Below are 18,905 nucleotides of genomic sequence, written 5' to 3' on the forward strand. Positions count from 1 at the left end.
CTCAATCATCAGCAAAGTGATGGAAGGTGTCGTCGACAGTGCTATCAAGCGGCACTTACTCACCAATAACCTGCTCACCGATGCTCAGTTTGGGTTCCGCCAGGACCACTCGGCTCCAGACCTCATTACAGCCTTGGTCCAAACATGGACAAAAGAGCTGAATTCCAGAGGTGAGGTGAGAGTGATTGCCCTTGACATCAAGGCAGCATTTGACCGAGTGTGGCACCAAGGAGCCCTTGTAAAATTGAAGTCAATGGGAATCAGGGGGAAAACTCTCCAGTGGCTGGAGTCATACCTAGCACAAAGGAAGTTGGTAGTGGTTGTTGGAGGCCAATCATCTCAGCCCCAGGACATTGCTGCAGGAGTTCCTCAGGGCAGTGTCCTAGGCCCAACCATCTTCAGCTGCTTCATCAATGACCTTCCCTCCATCATAAGGTCAGAAATGAGGATGGTCGCTGATGATTGCACAGTGTTCTGTTCCATTCGCAACCCCTCAGATAATGAAGCAGTCCGAGCCCTCATGCAGCAAGACCTGGACAACATCCAGGCTTAGGCTCATAAGTGGCAAGTAACATTCGTGCCAGACAAGTGCCAGGCAATGACCATCTCCAACAAGAGAGTGTCTAACCACCTCCCCTTGACATTCAACGGCATTACCAGCGCCGAATCCCCCACCATCAACATCCTGGGGGTCACCATTGATCAGAAACTTAACTGGACCAGCCATATAAATACTGTGGCTACGAGAGCAGGTCAGAGGCTGGGTATTCTTCAGCGAGTGACTCACCTCCTGACTCCCCAAAGTCTTTCCACCTTCTACAAGGCATAAGTCAGGAGTGTGATGGAATACTCTCCACTTGCCTGTATGAGTGCAGCTCCAACAACACTCAAGAAGCTCGACACCATCCAGGACAAAGCAGCCCGCTTGATTGGCACCCCATCCGCCACCCTAAACATTCACTCCCTTCACCACCGGCCCACTGTGGCTGCAGTGTGTACCATCCACAGGATGCACTGCAGCAACTCGCCAAGGCTTCTTCGACAGCCCCTCCCAAACCCGCGACCTCTACCACCTAGAAGGACAAGAGCAGCAGGCGCATGGGAACACCACCACCTGCACGTGCTCCTCCAAGTCACACTCCATCCCGACTTGGAAATATATCACCGTTCCTTCATTGTCGCTGGGTCAAAATCCTAGAACTCCCTACCAGCACTGTGGGAGAACCGTCACCACACGGACTGCAGCGGTTCAAGAAGGCGGCTCACCACCACCTTGTCAAGGGCAATTAGGGATGGGCAATAAATGCCGGCCTCGCCAGCGACGCCCACATCCCATGAACAAATAAAAAAAAAAGGTACGGGTCAGTAGCACACCATAGCGTACACATTGAAGGAAGAAAGTGAGAGTTGAAGATGATGAGAAAGGTCTTAATGCAGAACCTTTTCCTGGCAGCTACTTTGGTTAAATTAATTTTTTCTGTTCCAACAGACAGTGGACAGTGAGGACTTCACCTGACTAGTACAAGATGCATCTATGTCTGTGAAGGCAGACTGTTTACCCCTTTAGACCTTCGGAAGGCTTATGGTACACTTTTGTGCTTGAGTTTAGATAGCCACCTTGTTCACTTTTGTGTGTCGGAATTCTGAGTTGTATTATGTTTAGTAATTGTATTATTGAAGGAAATTTTTTGGCCTGGTGATGTGCTTCTAAATAATACTTTCACTGCCTGCAACTGTTGTTTTATTGGTCAATAGAGCTTTGATGCAACCTCATATCAGCTTCACACCAGATGGGTAAACTAGTTGTGTTCACCTCAGTTACACCAGGTACATCAAGCTTATGATTATGCTTACCTGACACTAAAGCAACTTAAGATTACAATACTAACATCTCCGGGTCACATGCCGACAGCCGAATATATGATGACCTTGCCTAACCTCTCTTTCTTGGTCCACACTGCTTATCAAGCCAGTCCCAAGGAAATTATGCTAAACCTTTACAAATCGCTGGTTGGGCCCCAGCTGGAGCATTGTGTCCAATTCTGGGCACCGCACTTTGGGAAGGATGTCAAGGCATTGGAGAGGGTGCAGAAGAGATTTACTAGGCTGGTGCCAGGGATGAGGGACTTCTGTTATGAGGAGAGACTGGAGAAGCTGGGGTTGTTCTCCTTAGAACAGAGAAGGTTAAGGGGAGAGTAGATAGAGGTGTTCATGATTTTGAACAGTTTTGACAGGTAAATAAGGAGAACCTGTTTCCGGTGGCAGAAGGGTCGGTAACCAGAGGACACGGATTTAAGGAGATCAGCACAAGAGCCAGAGGGGAGATGAGGAAACATCTTTTTACGCAGCGAGTTGTTATGATCGGGAATGCGCTGCCTGAAAGGGCGGTGGAAGCAGATTCAATAATAACTTTCAAAAGGGAATTGGATAAATACTTGAAGGGGAAAAATTTGCAGAACTACGGAGAAAGAACAGGGGGAGTGGGACTAATTGGATAGCTCTTTCAAAGAGCCAGCACAGGCACAATGGGCCAAATGGCCTCCTTTATGCTGTACCTACTATGATACCATGTTCCGTTGTTAGCGCTGACTTGATGGCCAGATGTTTGGAGGGTGGAAGAATTAAAAAGTTTTTTTTCTAGTTCTTTTTTTTTTCCTTTGGCAATCCCTCGATAATCGAGTCAGACTGTTTCTCAGCATCAAAACGATAAAGAAAGATTCGAGTTTCTAGATTGGTTACCTCTTTGGTGAGCATTTAGATGGCTTTGTAAATCCTAGAGAGACATATTTTACCACAGAGCTGACGTATAAAAGACAACCCAATGGTCGCGCAGACTGACATTCATTCCTCTACTTTCTTCTTTTGCAATCCTAGCTTGTTTAAAACTCGTTAACTCCCTGCCTGCACACAGATCGCCACAGTTTGTGGTCTTTGATGCTTTCCTCCCACACATTGTCGTCAATACCGCATTTCTAGTAAGTTCAGCTGCCTCGGCCCTAAGCTCTGGAATTCCCTCCCTAAACCTCTCCGCATCTCTATCTCTCTCTCCTCCTTTAAGATGCTCCTTAAAACCTACCACTTTGACCAGGCTTTTTGTCACCTGTCCTAATAACTCCTCATGTGGCTCGGTGTGAAATTTTGTTTGAAGCGCCTTGGGACGTTTTACTACGTCAAAGGCGCTAGATAAAAGCAAGTTGTTGTTAACAACAGCCCCCCTCACCCCGTCCTTCAACACTCATGTCGCTGAAATGAGCTCAAATAAAACAAATTAAAACTCTGGAGATGCACAGTGAGCAGTGCAGCTTCTGAAAAAGAAAAAAAACAGGTTCTCATCTATCAGTGCAACCTCAATTTGTCTGTCAGATACTGACCAACCTGCTGTGTATTTGCAGCGTTTTCTGTTCTTGCTTCAGATTTTAAACATTGGCGGTTTTCCTTTTGTCGCAGAAGATACAGTCATTCTGGATTCTCACGTACCAAAGTGCAATGTTATAGCATCACAGTACACGACCTTTAGACTGCCCTGATAATTCCAGTAGGGATACCCCTAACATCCTGTCATAGAGACAGCTCTGCTCCTGGAGCATTGCACTGGGAAATAGAACTTACTCCAAAACGATATTTCTGTGCTTCTCCTGAAGTAGGTTTTGCTTTAATCGGATCTTCAGGGAGTCTAAACAGCAGCGCCAAAAGTGGTGATGGTGACGGGGAAGTGGCTCCATTTAATAAAAAAGTATAAAATATTAGTAGCCGTCACTAACAGTTGCAACTAATTGGTCATAAATTTTTAGTTGACTTGAAAAATCATCATGCAACAAAGGCTGTGACTCATTATTTGATACCAACTGTTAGTTTGCAATTGCTTTAGGAGTAGTTATTTGCAAATTATTAATCAGAGAACTCTAAAGCAGTTTATTGTTGGAAGATAACTTGTTTCTGGTAACTTAGAAATAATTCAGTTTTAATGCAGAGCCATTAGTTGCTATTAAATGGGAACTAAAATATTCACCATTTGCTTTAAAAAGAGTCACTGATTCATGGAGGAAAATAATGAGAAAGCAATTTTAAAAACAAAAAATCTGAAAATTTAACAAGGTCCCCACTGCCCTATATCATTGCCCATTTGGGAGGTTGGGTATTAATGTTGCTCTCAGGTTTCTCGCTCTCTTCCCCCCAGGACTGGAGAAGAGTGATGTGGGTCAACTAGTCCCCTCCCCTCATTTCCCCCACTTTGCTCTCCATGGAGAAGTGTTTAGTGATCTGCAACATCCTGGCGTTCTCACATCTGTCATCTCTCACATTACAGATGTACGTAACATTGCACAAAATGATCTGTCGCCCCCCCTCCCCCTCAACATTTTAGATATTGGTACTATGGACTTTTTTTTTTTTAAAAACTCATTTCCCACACCCCTCACATTTCAAAAAATTTATTTTACTGCGTTTGGCCCCCACCTTATTTATTTAAAAACTGCGACCCTGCACCACTTTTAATTTTTTTTAAAAACTGCGTAATATATTTTTGTTTAATGAAGTTAGCAAGTAAGTTGTGAAGCTAATAATTACTAGAATCAATTTGTTTCCCATTGAAATGGATGGAAATCGAAGGTTTCCAAAGTGCAGCCCATTAGCTTCATATTTCAGCACCAGTACACCACAAGCTGGTACATTGAGGACTATCGAAACTGCATGATTTACTGATGGAAATGTCATGGGAGCCTTCCTGAAGTACTTGATATTAAAGTGTGCCCGTTAGCATTGTCAATATGAAGTGCTAAAGCAGCATATTCCAGTTTCAAAAGACCTTTATTAAATTTGAAATATAACAACATTCATTACAAAAAAAAGGTACATTACACGGGAATTGCTAGACGGAGAAAGACCACAGGCCATCTGGTCCGCCTTCGACCATCCTGGTAGTCGCATGATACGACGATAATGGAGTTTTCGAACAATCTTGGCAATCAATCTCTCTCGATGAGTCCACAACAGACCCAGACATGAGGTGAGGAAAAGCCCCAGTGCTGGAGAGCTTTTGGAACCATAGGTCCAAAGTCACCAGTCCCTCTTGCATGCTACACTTTCCAAGGGTCATGTCTCAAAATCATTTATATACTGTATTCCAAAATGTTATTTTCTGAAAAAAAAAATCTATCAAATTTGTATTTGAATGAGTCAACACCACCTGCTTCCACTGTCTCCCTAGGGAGCCTGTTTCATGGATTGACCACTCACTCACTCACTGAAATAATGTTTCCACTGACAAGTTTTGAGTTCACCCCCTGCCCCCTTCAAATGCAGGCCGTGTCCTCTGGTTCTGCTATTCTGGACAAGGTGAAATAACTTGTCGTGGTCTACGGTCATTTTAGAATCCTATAAACAACAATCACATCACCATAGCACGATGGGTCAAATGGCCTCCTTCCGAGCTGCACGATTCTGTGATTCCCCATCACCTCTCAACCTTCTCCCTTCCATTGAGAACGTGCTCAATTTACGTAATCGCTCCTCATAATCCAATCCCTCCATCCCCTCAATCATTCGGGTCGCTCTCTTCTGTATCCTTTCAATAGCTGCGATATTCTTTTGTATTGTGGCAACCAGACAGTACATTGCATTCTAAGTCCCAGGAATCAATCTCAGAAGCCCCCCTCTCCAGCACTTTAAAAAAAAAATGAATTGTGATTGTTCTCTTTTAAAAAGTATGATTTTATTGATGGTTTGTGATTTTTGTTTTCAAGTTAACAAGGAACTTAGGAATTGCTAGATTAAAAAATGACCAAGGTCCGCCTAGGTCCTCAGTCATATTGACAAGGAGATCATTTAAGGGAAAAAAGTACAGCAACTTCCTATAGTGGTCACTTAACTCTGCCGTAATTTCCAGCTCACGTGCTGTGGGAAAAGGGACTGGGGTAATCCTGGCAGCAGTGTTGGTTGCCTTGCTTAGTTCAATGCTCTTGGAAATAGCCTCATTATTCAAGGATACGTTCTATTTCTAAGAACAAGAGAAAGCTCTTATTTAAAAAACATAATCCAGTTCCAAGAAAGCTGTAGCTGTGGCCAGTGCAAACGTTAATCCACAGCACAAAATTGTACAGAATTCACCCAGTGCTGGAAGGTGTTTCTGAAACTGATGCCAAGCGACCCAATCTTGGACGTCAGGTACTGTTATGATGGTGTTGGTGAAAATCACAGTGATGGTGTGAGGTGTGATACACAGACATTAGGGTAGATTTTGACTTTGTGTTGATGGTGTAAAATGGACGATAGCAAACAGGCAGCCTGTTTTACATCTCTCCTGATTTTTATTTCCATAGAAAATAGGAGCAGGAGTAGGCCATTCGGCCCTTCGAGCCTGCTCCACTATTCAATATGACCATGGCGGATCCTCTATCTCAGCCATATAGAGGATCAGCCTCTATATTCCTGCTCTCTCCCCATACCCCTTGATGCCTTGTGTGTCTGGAAATCTATCTAGCTCTTGAATACATCTAATGACTTGGCCTCCACAGCCTTCTGTGGTAGAGAATTCCACAGGTTCACCACCCTCTGAGTGAAGAACCATTGGCCTTAAAGCTCGGGAGAGGTGTAAACGCGGGCTGCCAACTCACTATCACCTGTTTTAAGCTATCGCACAAAGTCAAAATTTCCTCCAATGAGTCGTCATCTGGTCTGATATGAAACCTAGTTTCCAAATCTACTGTTCAAAGCTCCAGGTTTTGCCTGATTTCAGATTAAAATGTTCAGAACACACTCTTTAGCAGTTTTATGCACCCTGTAAAACTACACCTTGCAGTGCATGCTTGCTTTGCTTTAGACTATATTCAGATAGAAGTCTTACCTTCTGTAGACTTTTCTGGAAAACATTTTTTTTTTCCTCCTTGGATGCTTCGAAGATTTGCCTTACCTGATGGCATGTAATAGTAACTGGCAGTTGTTGCTTGTAAACTTGAACCAAATAGATCAAATTGGAGACTATCTTGCTGATTTACTGCCTTGTTGTTAACCCGTTAAATAAGCAGCGTTACATATTAAAGAAAAGGTTTTTTCTTATTCTCTTTGTGCCATGAATTTGGGGTGTAATCAATAGAAAATGATGCCTTCACATTATGTCTGTTAAATAAAATGAACAATAATAGCATTTTGAAAGACATGCCTCTTCAATTATTCTAAAAGGTCAATTTTAAAGAGACTGTTGGTATCTGTGGGTTGGATTTTAATGCCTTTATCAGCTCATTCAATCTGATATAAACAGCGTCATTTGAACAGTGGCCATGTCCAACATCTCCATTTCATTTTTGGGGATGTTATCGATGTATATTCTGGTAAATTAACAAAATTTGGACTTTCACTTGAAGTAAACCGTTGCATTAGAAGAAGATATTGTTGGAAAGACGCAGCCTGTCGATCAGATGGTGAAAGAGAGAGAACATAAGAAAAGAACATAAGAAATTGGAGCAGGAGTAGGCCAATCGGCCCCTCGAGCCTGCTCCGCCATTCAATAAGATCATGGCTGATCTGATCCCAACCACAAATCTAAAGAACACAAGAAGTCGGAGCAGGACCCGGCCACATAGCCCCTGGGCCCTCTCCGCCACCCACAGGGCATTGACCGATCCGAACTCAGCTTCATGTCCAATTTCCTGCCCGCTCCCCATAAAGGTTTGTGTTTCAGGTGGAACCATTCATCAGAACTGGCATGGGCCAGTAGATCCCTCAGCTTGACTATGTCAGTGCAGGCAAAGGGTTATATCTGAAATATTTTTTTTTTGAAATACGTTAATGACTTGGACTTGGGTGTACAGGGTTCAATTTCAAAATTTGCAGCTATCACAAACCTTGGAAGTGTAGTAAACAGTGAGGAGGATAGTGATAGACTTCAAGGGGACATAGACAGGCTGGCGGAATGGGCGGACACCTGGCAGATGAAATTTAATGCAGAGAAGTGTGAAGTGATACATTTTTGCAGGAAGAACGAGGATGGGCAATATAAGCTAAATGGTACAATTCTAATGGGGGTGCAGGAACAGAGAGACCTGGGGGTATATTTGCACAAATCTTTGAAGGTGGCAGGACAGGTTGAGAAAGCAGTTAAAAAAGCATATGGGATCCTGGGCTTTATAAACAGAGGCACAGAGTACAAAAGCAAGGAAGTTTTGTTCAACCTTTATAAAGCACTGATTCAGCCACAACTGGAGTATTGTGTCCAATTCTGGGAACCACACATTAGGAAGGATGTGAAGGCCTTAGAGAGGGTGCAGAAAAGATTTACTAGAATGGTGCCAGGGATGAGGGACTTCAGTTACGTGGATAGACTGGAGAAGCTGGGGTTGTTCTCCTTAGAACAGAGAAGGTTAAGAGGAGATTTGATAGAAGTGTTCAAAATCATGAAGGGTTTAGATAAAGTAAATAAAGAGAAATTGTTCCCACTGGTGGAAGGGTTGAGAACCAGAGGACACAGATTTAAGATCATTGGCAAAAGAACCAAAGGCAACATGAGAAAACACTTTTTTTAAGCAGCGAATAGTTATGATCTGGAATGCGCTGGTAGTGGTGGAAGCAGATTCAGTCATGGCTTTCAAAAAGGAATTGGAGAAAATTTTTCAGGACTACAGGGAAAGAGCGGGGGAGTTGGACTAACTGGATTGCTCTTACTAAGAGCCAGCACAGACTTGATGGACCAAATGGCCGCTTTCTGTGCTGTAACCATGCTATGATTTATGTATGTGTCTTTTTTCATAGAAACATAGAAAATAGGAGCAGGAGTAGGCCATTCGGCCCTTCGAGCCTGCTCAGCCAGTCAATATGACCATGGCTGATCCTCTATCTCAATACCATATTCCCGCTCTCTGCCCATACCCCTTGATGCCTTTTGTGTCTAGAAATCTATCTAACTCCTTCTTGAATATATTCACCTACTGAATGACCTGCTGTGCATTTCCAACGTTCCCTGTTTTATTTCAGATTTCGGTTTCTGCTTTAATTTTTTCTTTTATGAGGATCTTTACATACTTTAACCATGATGTAATGCTTGCATCTCATTTCATTCAATCCTAAGTATGCCTCATTTTATATGAAAAGAATGATGAATAATGTAGCCCAAATAATATTCAGTCCCATTATAGTATGAACTGGTTCTCTCTCTCTCTCATTCTCATTTAAACACCAGCATAGACCTGTTGGGCTGAATGGCCTGTTTCTGTGCTGTAAAATTCTATGTAAGATACATAACATATTGTGATCCCTTCAATGCTAATTTGGATTGAAGATTTACTCAGGTGAAGATTGGAACCATAACATGAAAACGTGTATTTATAAATTTGTAATAGATAATGCATTTCAAAATACAAAACAAATCTAAAAATAATGTTGAGTGATTAGAGGCAAGTTACTCCTGGAACACCTTTGAATGTCTTTAAATAATGATATTAAATATACTGCAGTATGCTTTGTAAAAACTGAGTCAATTAAGTTTACATCAAAGTAAATTGTTATAGAATAACAATTATTTATACTTAATTTTTTGTCACATATTTTTGATATTACTGACCTGTAAGCATTTTGTTTACAACAGCACAAAATTCAAAATATGTCAGCTATTCAAGAGCTAATTTTCCACTTGTATCTGTGAGAATAGGTGAGCAAGTTACTTGCTTTCCTTCTTTGAGGCGAGCTGCTCTTATCATGGGATGTTCCATATCGTGACACAGGTAACAACTGATGAAATTCATTGTGGGGACACCCATCAGATTTGATTTTGTGCCTGTTCTGGGACTTGTAGTTCACTGGTCAAGTCTTTCCCACTCGGAAGGCATTTTACTGAAGCATTAAGTGGAGAGTAGACCCTCACACTCCTGACTTGTGCCTTGTAGATGGTGGAGGGGCTTTGGGGATTCTGGAGGTGAGCCACTCATTGCAGAATACCCAGCCTCTGACCTGCTCTAGTAGCCATGGTATTTACGTGGCTGGTCCAGTTGAGTTTCTGGTCAATGGTGGCCCCCAGGATGTTGATGGTGGGGGATTCAGCGACAGTAATGCCATTGAATGTCAAGGGGAGGTGGTTAGACTCTCTCTCTTGTTGGCGATGGTCATTACCTGGCACTTGTATGGCACAAATGTTACTTGCCACTTATCTGCCCAAGCCTGGATGTTGTCCAGATCTCGTTGTAGGCTGGCATAGGCTGCTTCATTATTGGAAGAGTTGTGAATGGTGCTGAACACTGTAGAATCAGCAGCAAACAGCCCCACTCCTGATGTTATGATGGAGGGCAGATCATTGGGAGCAGTGAACCAAAGGTTATGCAGAGGAGCGAGGAACAAGTCTTCTTGTCGATGCCAATGCACCAATCTAGGCCTAAGTTATATGGAGGCCATTCAGTCAAGAACATCACTGGAAACGTCAGCGATTAAATCCACCATCTTGTCTAGTCTTGACATTTCACATGATCTAAACTGCCCAAAATTCTCAGAAGCCCGAACAAAGATAAATATGATATAAAAACCTGAAATGACCCATTTGTATGTTTTATCATATTTATCTTTGTTCGGGCTTCTGAAAATGTCGTCATTTTACATGATCTAAAATGCCCAAGAATAGAGAAGATGGTGGATTTAATTGCTGAGGTTTCCAGTGATGTTCTTGACTGAATGGCCTCCATATTAGCTTGGCCTCTTCCTGTTCTCTCTGCTCCCCACCCGTCGTCACAATGAGCAAAAGGGAGAACACAAGAAAAAAGTAGCACAAAATGAAATGAAACAAAGCAGTAGCAAAAGACCATAATAAAGACATAAAACAAAGCAAGTAAGAGAGAAACGAGGCAGAAAAAGACACAAGGAATCACATTTTTACAAAAAGTCAATTTTTACCGAGTCCTTTTTTTTTTAAAAAAGAGAATGTCTTCCCCTTGAGAAAGCCATGGGATATCCACTAGAAAAGGAATAAAAAGAAGTTTAAATTCATTTTCACTGTAGGTCATATTTCAAACTGGAGTTTCTGACCTAAATGTAGGAATGCAGAGAAAGGCTTAAGCAACTGACAGAATAATTTTTAGTGAGCAATTATGTTTTTTTAAAAAAAAGTGAATGGAAGCTGGCTTTAGATTTTCCATTTAATTTGTTAACTTCAATGAAGGGGCCCTGAATAAGCTATTCAGAAGTATGGGCGTTTGATCCGGTTTGTAAATTGTGCGAAGCTGTGTGCTCTTTCATTTCAGAACTCCATTAATAAGATGCAGCATCGTCTGTTGACTCACTGCTTTGTGCGGAACAGGGATTTCAAATGAACTCTAAGCTTCTTAACGTAATTGGGTTCCGGAGCAGGAAGGTTGTAAAAGGAAAGTCGCCTAGATTGTTAGCAGTGATGAGTCGGATAATAACGACAGGTATTATAGTAAGATTCTTTTAGTAGCGCGACTGACTAGTGGTAAGCATTAATAATCTCACAAGTGTTGCTTTTGTGTGTGTGTAACAGTGTTCACTTGGGCATGACATGAAGTTAAGTATTATATGGACATTTCTTAGCGGAAACACACAGTCAGGCCATTGTTTCCATTAGATGCTAGGTTTAATTATTTATTGTGTGTTTATTTGTGAGGTAAACTTATCGGGCCAGATTTTGCTGCAGCAGGATATCTAATGGCCTCTACCATTAGTTGGACTTTCCCGTGCACGTTTAAGGTTTTTTAAATATTTTGCGTGGCTAGTTGCTGAAAGTGTGAGCTGATAACGTCGCAGCGAGGAACACAGGGTGAACAGGGCGAGCGACTGGGTATCTCCTTAATCAATCAGAATGAAGGATTGTGAAATTAACAGCGCAAGGACTGAGAAGGAAGTGTAAGTTAGAGTGGGTGAATTCAATGTCAAATCAGGTACAGAAAGAGAAATAAAGAGAGGGAAAGAAAGATTGGATTAAGAGAGAGAGAGAGAGAGAAGAGACAAAAGGAAAAGTAAAAAAAAAAATTCATTTGACACTTTAAAAATCTCAAACTACAATTAAAATCCAAAGGAATGAGACTCCACATTTATAATTGTTAATTTTCAGTGCCAGACAGGTTGACTGGCAGTAATTAACACTTACCACGCGTTAAAAGGGTACTGAGACTGAGACGGACAAGATTTAACTTTCTGTGACTAGTTTAGTCCGTATCTACCGCGCAAATACAGCAACTTCACGCCGTTCACTGCATTTCGATGGTGAGTCAGACGGCGAGATTTCGTTTTCGCAAACAGCGGAGCGGTGCATCTCGGACAGCAACTTTTGAATATTCATATTTAACCACGCAACTGCCCCTCACCTGAAGTTGCTGTACCGTTTACGCATAAATAACGCCGAGCGCCATTAGCCTCACCGTTATTTTGACAGCAAAATCTGGGCTATTATAGAATCATAGAACGATTACAGCACGGAAGGAGGCCATTCAGCCCGTCGAGCCGGTGCTTTGTAAGAGCAATCCAGCTAGTCTCCCGCCCTTTCCCCACAGCCCTACAAATGTTTTCCTTTCAAGTACTTATCCAATTCCCTTTTGAAAGCCACGATTGAATCTGCCTCCACCACCCCTCCTGGCAGTGCATTCCAGATCATAACCTCTCGCTACGTAAAAAAGTTTTTCCTCATGTCACCTTTGGTTCTTTTGCCAAATTATAGGTTTTTATTTACTGTCCTCAGCCAGACTTGATTTTCTTTTTTTAAAAAAAGTACCCAACACCTAATTGTAAATGAAATTCGGATAGTTTTGAGGGATTTGACTTATGTAATGAAATTGTAAATGCATTTATAAAGAGTGTGGTTTTGTTATACTTAGCACATAGAGAAAATTGCCTCCTCCCCATCGAAAGAGTCTGCAAATTGGTGATAATAAAATAGCCCTGCTAGCACAAGTTGTAGCAGCCAACCCAGCAAGGGACGCCTGTCCCTCAAACCTCCAAATCCCAGGCAGGAGAGTGTTACGGGATCGTTACCCTGACTGCTTTAGAGCACGGCGTTGATGGAGAAAAGCTGTTGGGAGGAGGGAGGTACAGAAATTGCACCCCACGTGAATCATCTGTTGATGGAATGGGATTTACAGTTAACCCAGAGTGTCCCGATCTCCTAGGATTTAGTGTTGTGAAACGAAAAATAAGAAAATCTATGCTGCCAGAGGGAGAAATAGCACAGATCATGGGAGCCCAGCGTTGATACAATGATAAGTCAACGATTAAGTCGATTGTATGGCAACACAGAGGTAACAGAAGGTGTTCATGAGTCGTCACTGTTACTGTGCAATCTGACTGGCTGTCCAAAATGAAGTCATGGATGAGCCAGAACTTTCTCCAGTGGAAAGACCAAAGACATCTTTGTTCAGACTCCACCAGAAATACTGAACCCCCCCCCCAGACCTTATTCCATTTCCCTCTGCAGCTGTTTGCAGACTGAGATATGGTCACCCACGGTGGACAGGAATGATCCTGAAGCATAAAAGGAGAGTGCTGTTGAAACCTTCACCTGCGCACTGACAGAGCGGTGGTTTTCCAAGAAGATTGCCTCAAGTCGGGTTCCAGTATCAGAGCAGAGAAGGTTATGGGGAGATTTAGGAGAGGTGTTCAAAATTAAGGAGGTTTTCATAGAGTAAATAAGGAGAAACTGTTTCCAATGGCAGGAGGGTCGGTAACCAGAGGACACAGATTTAAGGTAATTGGCAAAAGAAACAGAGGCGACATGAGGAGAATTTTTTTTTTACGCAGCGAGTTGTTATGATCTGGAATGCGCTGCCTGAAAGGGCGGTGGAAGCAGATTCAATAATAACTTTCAAAAGGGAATTGGATAAATATTTGAAAAGAAAAAAAATTGCAGGGCAATGGGGAAAGAGCAGGGGAGTGGGACTAATTGGGCAGCTCTTTCAAAGAGTCAGCACAGACATGATGGGCCGAATGGCCTCCTCCTTTGGCGTACGATTCTACGGAGTATCCTACACGGGTCACAGAACGCATCTTTTGGGAAAAGGAACGTCCTCGTGCTTTGTTCCTCAGATAGCAGCAGGAAAGAGTTTCTTGCTCTTAATGTTGCTTTCTGGGCAATTACAATCTCTGATGCCGTTGCATTCCTCTCTGTTCCAGTCTCTCTTCCTCCGCATCAAGGAATGCCAAATATAACGGTACGCTCATTGGTAGTGCTCATAAGGTCAACCTCCTCAGGGGGATTCCCCAGTAAGAGGCAGGTTCAATCTTTTATATCACTTCCAAGCAGAATTCACAGTTTCAGCCGTCAAGATAAGCAGACTGAGATGCACTAAGTTGAAATTACAGCAGAACCGGACAATGTAATGTGAAAACACCTTTCTATTCAATCACACCAAATCTCACCTCACTGACATTCGAATCATGTTTGATCCGGCCCTTAATTATTCACTCTGCCCTCGGCCCGCCTGTCCCTACATCCAATGCAATTATGGGCGAGATGATGGAAAACGTGGATGTCATCGCCTTGTCATCCTATCTTCACTTGCAAAGTCTACGCCGCCTGACAGGCAGACCTGCTCTGTGCTGCACTCCTCTTGGGGGGGGGCAGAGCATTTGGTGGAGCGCGATGCCCACGTCAGTTTCCACCCACGCTTGCTCCTGTCGCCCTTACTGGGCGGTAACCGGTACATCCAGGCCCGTATTTCCTGAGGGTCAAATGTCATCGACACCTTTTTTTTTTTTTTGAAGGCTGTTTAAAATTGCTCTTCTTCAGTCGGCTCTACGGGATCTTTCACATCCTCTCGAACCGCCTGACCAGTCAGATGAAGGAGTCAGCCTACCGTCTTATCTGAAGGACAACCTCTCCAACAATGCAGCACGCTTGTCAGTACTGCCTTGAAGTGTCAGGCTAGATTATGCATTCCAGTCACGAAGTGAGGCATGCACCCATGCCCTTTTTAAACTCAAAAGGTACGAGTGCTACTAATTGTGCCAAGCTTGACACTTGGCTCAGTTGGTAAGGATGTGAGTGCTGGCAAATTAAATCTACTTCGACGTACTCATGGCTGGCACTAAGCTTTCACGGGTCGGTTACAGCAAGACCAAATGCAGAGTGAAGCTCTCGGACCGAACAAAACGCTTCAATCTCACCTTCAGAAGAGCAACCCAGTACACTTCCCGCGCCAGCCTTCTTTGTAGCCTCTTGGTTTCTAAATTGGCAATCTGAATCAAACTGTGCCTAATTACTCTGCATTAGTATGAACTAGGTTAGGACTGCCCCAAACTCATTTCATGCAGGACTCTGATGGGTGTCAGAGAGAACAGACTTTTACCCTGACAGTCAAACCAGTCACGAGAGACAGACAAACCCACTTGCCCCCGAGTCCCTTGTTAAATTCAGATTTAAAATATTTTTGGACGAGTCAAACTATATTGAATTTCATTGTTAAAAAAACTCTTTAAAACTGGTTATTTAAAAAATCCCATATGCTTGTAGATGGTCATGTTTGAAATGACAACATGACTACCACTCTCTTTTGAAAGGCTTGAAGAAATGAGAATTGAACATATGCCTAACCATAGTTTAGAACACACAGCATTGTGCATATCACAGTAGACACTATAAGATACCAACGTGATTGCACATTATCTTCCTTTAACCAAGCCATGTCCCTCAAGACAAGACCTGAGCATTGACTTTATTTAAACACCTTGTCAAAAAGAGTCATGAAATTAATGGAGTGCAGAGCTAATCTGATGGGCACTGACATGTCTATGTTTATTGCGCGTCAGTATTAAAAAAAAAACAGTAGATTGCACTACAGGCTAGCGTTCCCATCTCAAGACCATCTCACGTTATCATTCCAGTCAACAGACCTTCTGGAATGGGCTGGAGATTAATGCACTCTTCCTCATCCCCGCCCATTATGAACGATTTAGAACACAGAGTATTGGATTGCTGTCTCCCCTGTATGCAGATAAACCTGCCATTTGGAAAGTAATGTATACTTTACTTTCCAACTGGAAACCCGAAAACCATTCTGTTTGAGCAGTGGTTTCGATTTAAAAATCACGTTATTGATCATTAGGATTCTCTGTTAATGAGATTTGCTGTCAATTCGGATCCCAGCTCTTTATCGCAAAACATCGACACAGGGCATGCAAAGGAATGTAGTGAGGTTCAAACTCATACACCTTGAACTTTAGTTTCATTTAAAAACAGAAACTAATCAGAAATGTCTTTATTTTTATTCAATGAATTCCTATCACTGGATAGTTTAGATGGAAATTTAGCTTTTTGTTGTGACAGAGCCCATGAGCAGGTGTGTGGCACAGGGTGAAAGGTAAGTTAAAACTGGAAGATAAACACAATGGAATCCATTCCAAAACAACAGTAAACATTGTAGTGAACATGTGGGTATCAAACGATACAACAGGAAACAACACACTGTTTGTAAGACAAGCAGCGACATTGCTACAGAAACTCCGCAGCCCGTCTGGTGCGCTACACTTGTGCAGCAGAAACGTCTTGAATTGCGATATCAGACCTGGATGTGCCAGGAACCAGCCTTAACCCAGGAGTCACCATGGGGCTTTGTAAAGACCAGATCCTCCACTCGCCCCAAGAAGGTCAGCAGCATCGGCGGGGGCATGGCCTGGGATGGGGACTCCCGTGCTGGGAGTGCCTACGTCCCCAGCCTGATGGAGCATCACCGCACACCGATATTCCAAGGTGCTGAATCGTAGAGGTGGGCCCCACCTAATGGTCCAGGCCTGCACTCCGAAACATAGCAAGTCATTTCTTTTTGTAACTTTTCAGCCTCTTTACAAAAGGGGGACAAGGGGGTAGTTCTGGCATCTTTCTGGGTGGGAGGTCCTGGCCATGTCGAGCAGGTTGTCCACCCCAGGATATTCAAATTGGGTGACCAGCCCCCTGTCCCGTCCCGTCCAATTTTGGTGGGGTCAGTGCCGGAGGTCACAGGCGAGAGCAACCTGGCACTCGGGCAGGATGCTGGGGCCACAGGACTTTAGGTTGTTTCTCTACATTCGTCCTTCGATATCAAAGATGACAGCCGGAATATCATCGCGTTTTTTGCAGTGAGTTCTTTGGCGACTGATGAGACCTGTTTTTGCTGGGAATGAGCGTCTGCAGATTGAATAGTGGATCCCGGATACACCCGGTCAGGAATCTTGATTCTTCAGGCAAGACGTCCTCAGCTGGCGTTTACATTCAGCATCAGCAATGCGACGGGCCTTGTAGCTTTCTTATCTTGAGCAAGTTGTTCCCACTTACGGACGTCCATTTTGCACTGTTTCAGAGTCACTTTTGAGCAGTTAAAAGGTGAAAGTTCTTGTTCACATCCCGTCTTCAGAGCTCTGCGGCAAAAATGAGTTACGACAGGAGCCTGGAGCAGGTCACGGGTCTTGCAACTTTACAATTTGCTGCAAGCAGGTACAACAGACTTCCCCTCCCTTTCCTTCACCCCCCCCCCCCAATTACAATGAGTCAAGAGTATTGCATCCAAACACTGCATGGGGAATCTGTGTAGTTTTAAATCTTCATCCCATGACTCCATGGTACACCCAACTTGCAATTCTGCACTGCCACGATGTTAATATTAAGTGAAGCTACTTTTGGTGGGATTGCAGTGCAGCGCACTGGAGCACTAGCGCCTGGCGTGACGCCCTTCAGCGCCTGGCGCGACGCCCTTCAGCCTCCACCTTTGCTTTCTTCTTCCTCCCGGTCTCGATTCAAAACAAACACCAGTTTTGAAATGTATCTTTCCTCCTCATTTTTTAAGTTGCCTTATTCAAAGTTAGTTCAACGCTTTCAGCAGTGGATTTTAACCGATAATTACAGAACATATTTGCGATGTCCCAAATTAATCTCTCTCAGTTGAAATAAAAGTCCAATTTTGATTGTCCTGGTGGTTTCCCGCTGCGTCTTAAAATGTGGAAATGGAGCTTCTGGCTGAACAAAATGCAAATTTTTTTCCGCTCAAATTGTCTTTATGCACTTTTAATCCAAATTTAGAAGAGCCTGAAGCTACCAAAGCTCGGTTTTGGCCCAGCCCAATCAAACTGTCTGAACACGAATCAGCTCAGATTACTATTTATCCTGAACTATTAGAACATTGTTAAAAATTTAGGTCAGTTTAGATAAAGGACGTCACACACGAGAATACCAGAAAATTATTTGAAATTCGTTCCAATGGTCCACAAATTGTTAAAATGATTTAGATGAATACACGCAATACGAGAAGGACGCCACTAAAAACCTTGACTAAAAAAGACATGGCTGCGATCCCTATTCTGATGACTCAAAACATACTTCACAGAGATCACAAATTACATTAATGCCTTGGATCATCTTAAAGCTCAGTGACTACATTTTTGTTGCATACAATTTACCAAAGCTAAGTAAATTTATTAAAATTCACAATTTAAAATCGGTCTTCTTGGCTAAATTGAATTGAAGCAAATTCATGTGATCTTTGTCACTAATTGCTGTTCTACTTATCAGGACATCAGAACCAACGTCAAGATTTTTTCTAAAATTGATTACTGATTGTAATTCTTTTGAGAATTCTTGAGCGGTAAACAAATTACAAATTCCTAAAATATATATTTTTTTTAATATTAGATTTTGCTACCTTCCCAGTGACCCCCTCAAAATGATTCTCAATGCTTCACAAATTCAGCACCTCAACAATACGAGGGCAGTAAGAGAGGAGGTGAGAAATATAAAAGATGCAAAGGGCTTCAAAGAGAGGATAGCACAATTATATTAAATATTCCGAGTAATTATTTCCTCCAAATATTCACAGGAAAGGCATAAGCAACATGCCCTTTCCAAACAGAGATAACAGGGTAGATGCTGAGAGGCTGTTTCCCTTGGTGGAGAGTCTGGAACTAGGGGGTCAGAGTCTCAGGATAAGGGGTCGGCCATTTAGGACCGAGATGAGGAAAAA

General features: G+C 42.8%; 1 protein-coding gene across 2 annotated transcripts in view; it reads left to right on the plus strand.

Annotated features, from left to right (window-relative positions):
• LOC137324777 (ADP-ribose glycohydrolase MACROD1-like) overlaps nt 1-7,141 on the plus strand; it is an 812,403-nt gene extending 805,262 nt beyond the window's left edge. For both annotated transcript variants that reach the window (XM_067989466.1, XM_067989467.1), the window contains one exon: nt 1,490-7,141. In XM_067989466.1, coding sequence (XP_067845567.1) covers nt 1,490-1,503 — 14 coding nt within the window. In that variant the 3' untranslated portion in view covers nt 1,504-7,141. The remainder of the gene's footprint in view (nt 1-1,489) is intronic.
• The last annotated feature ends 11,764 nt before the right edge of the window (nt 7,142-18,905 follow it).

The sequence above is a fragment of the Heptranchias perlo genome, chromosome 8 (genome assembly GCF_035084215.1).
Source record: "Heptranchias perlo isolate sHepPer1 chromosome 8, sHepPer1.hap1, whole genome shotgun sequence".
Classification (NCBI taxonomy): domain Eukaryota; kingdom Metazoa; phylum Chordata; class Chondrichthyes; order Hexanchiformes; family Hexanchidae; genus Heptranchias; species Heptranchias perlo.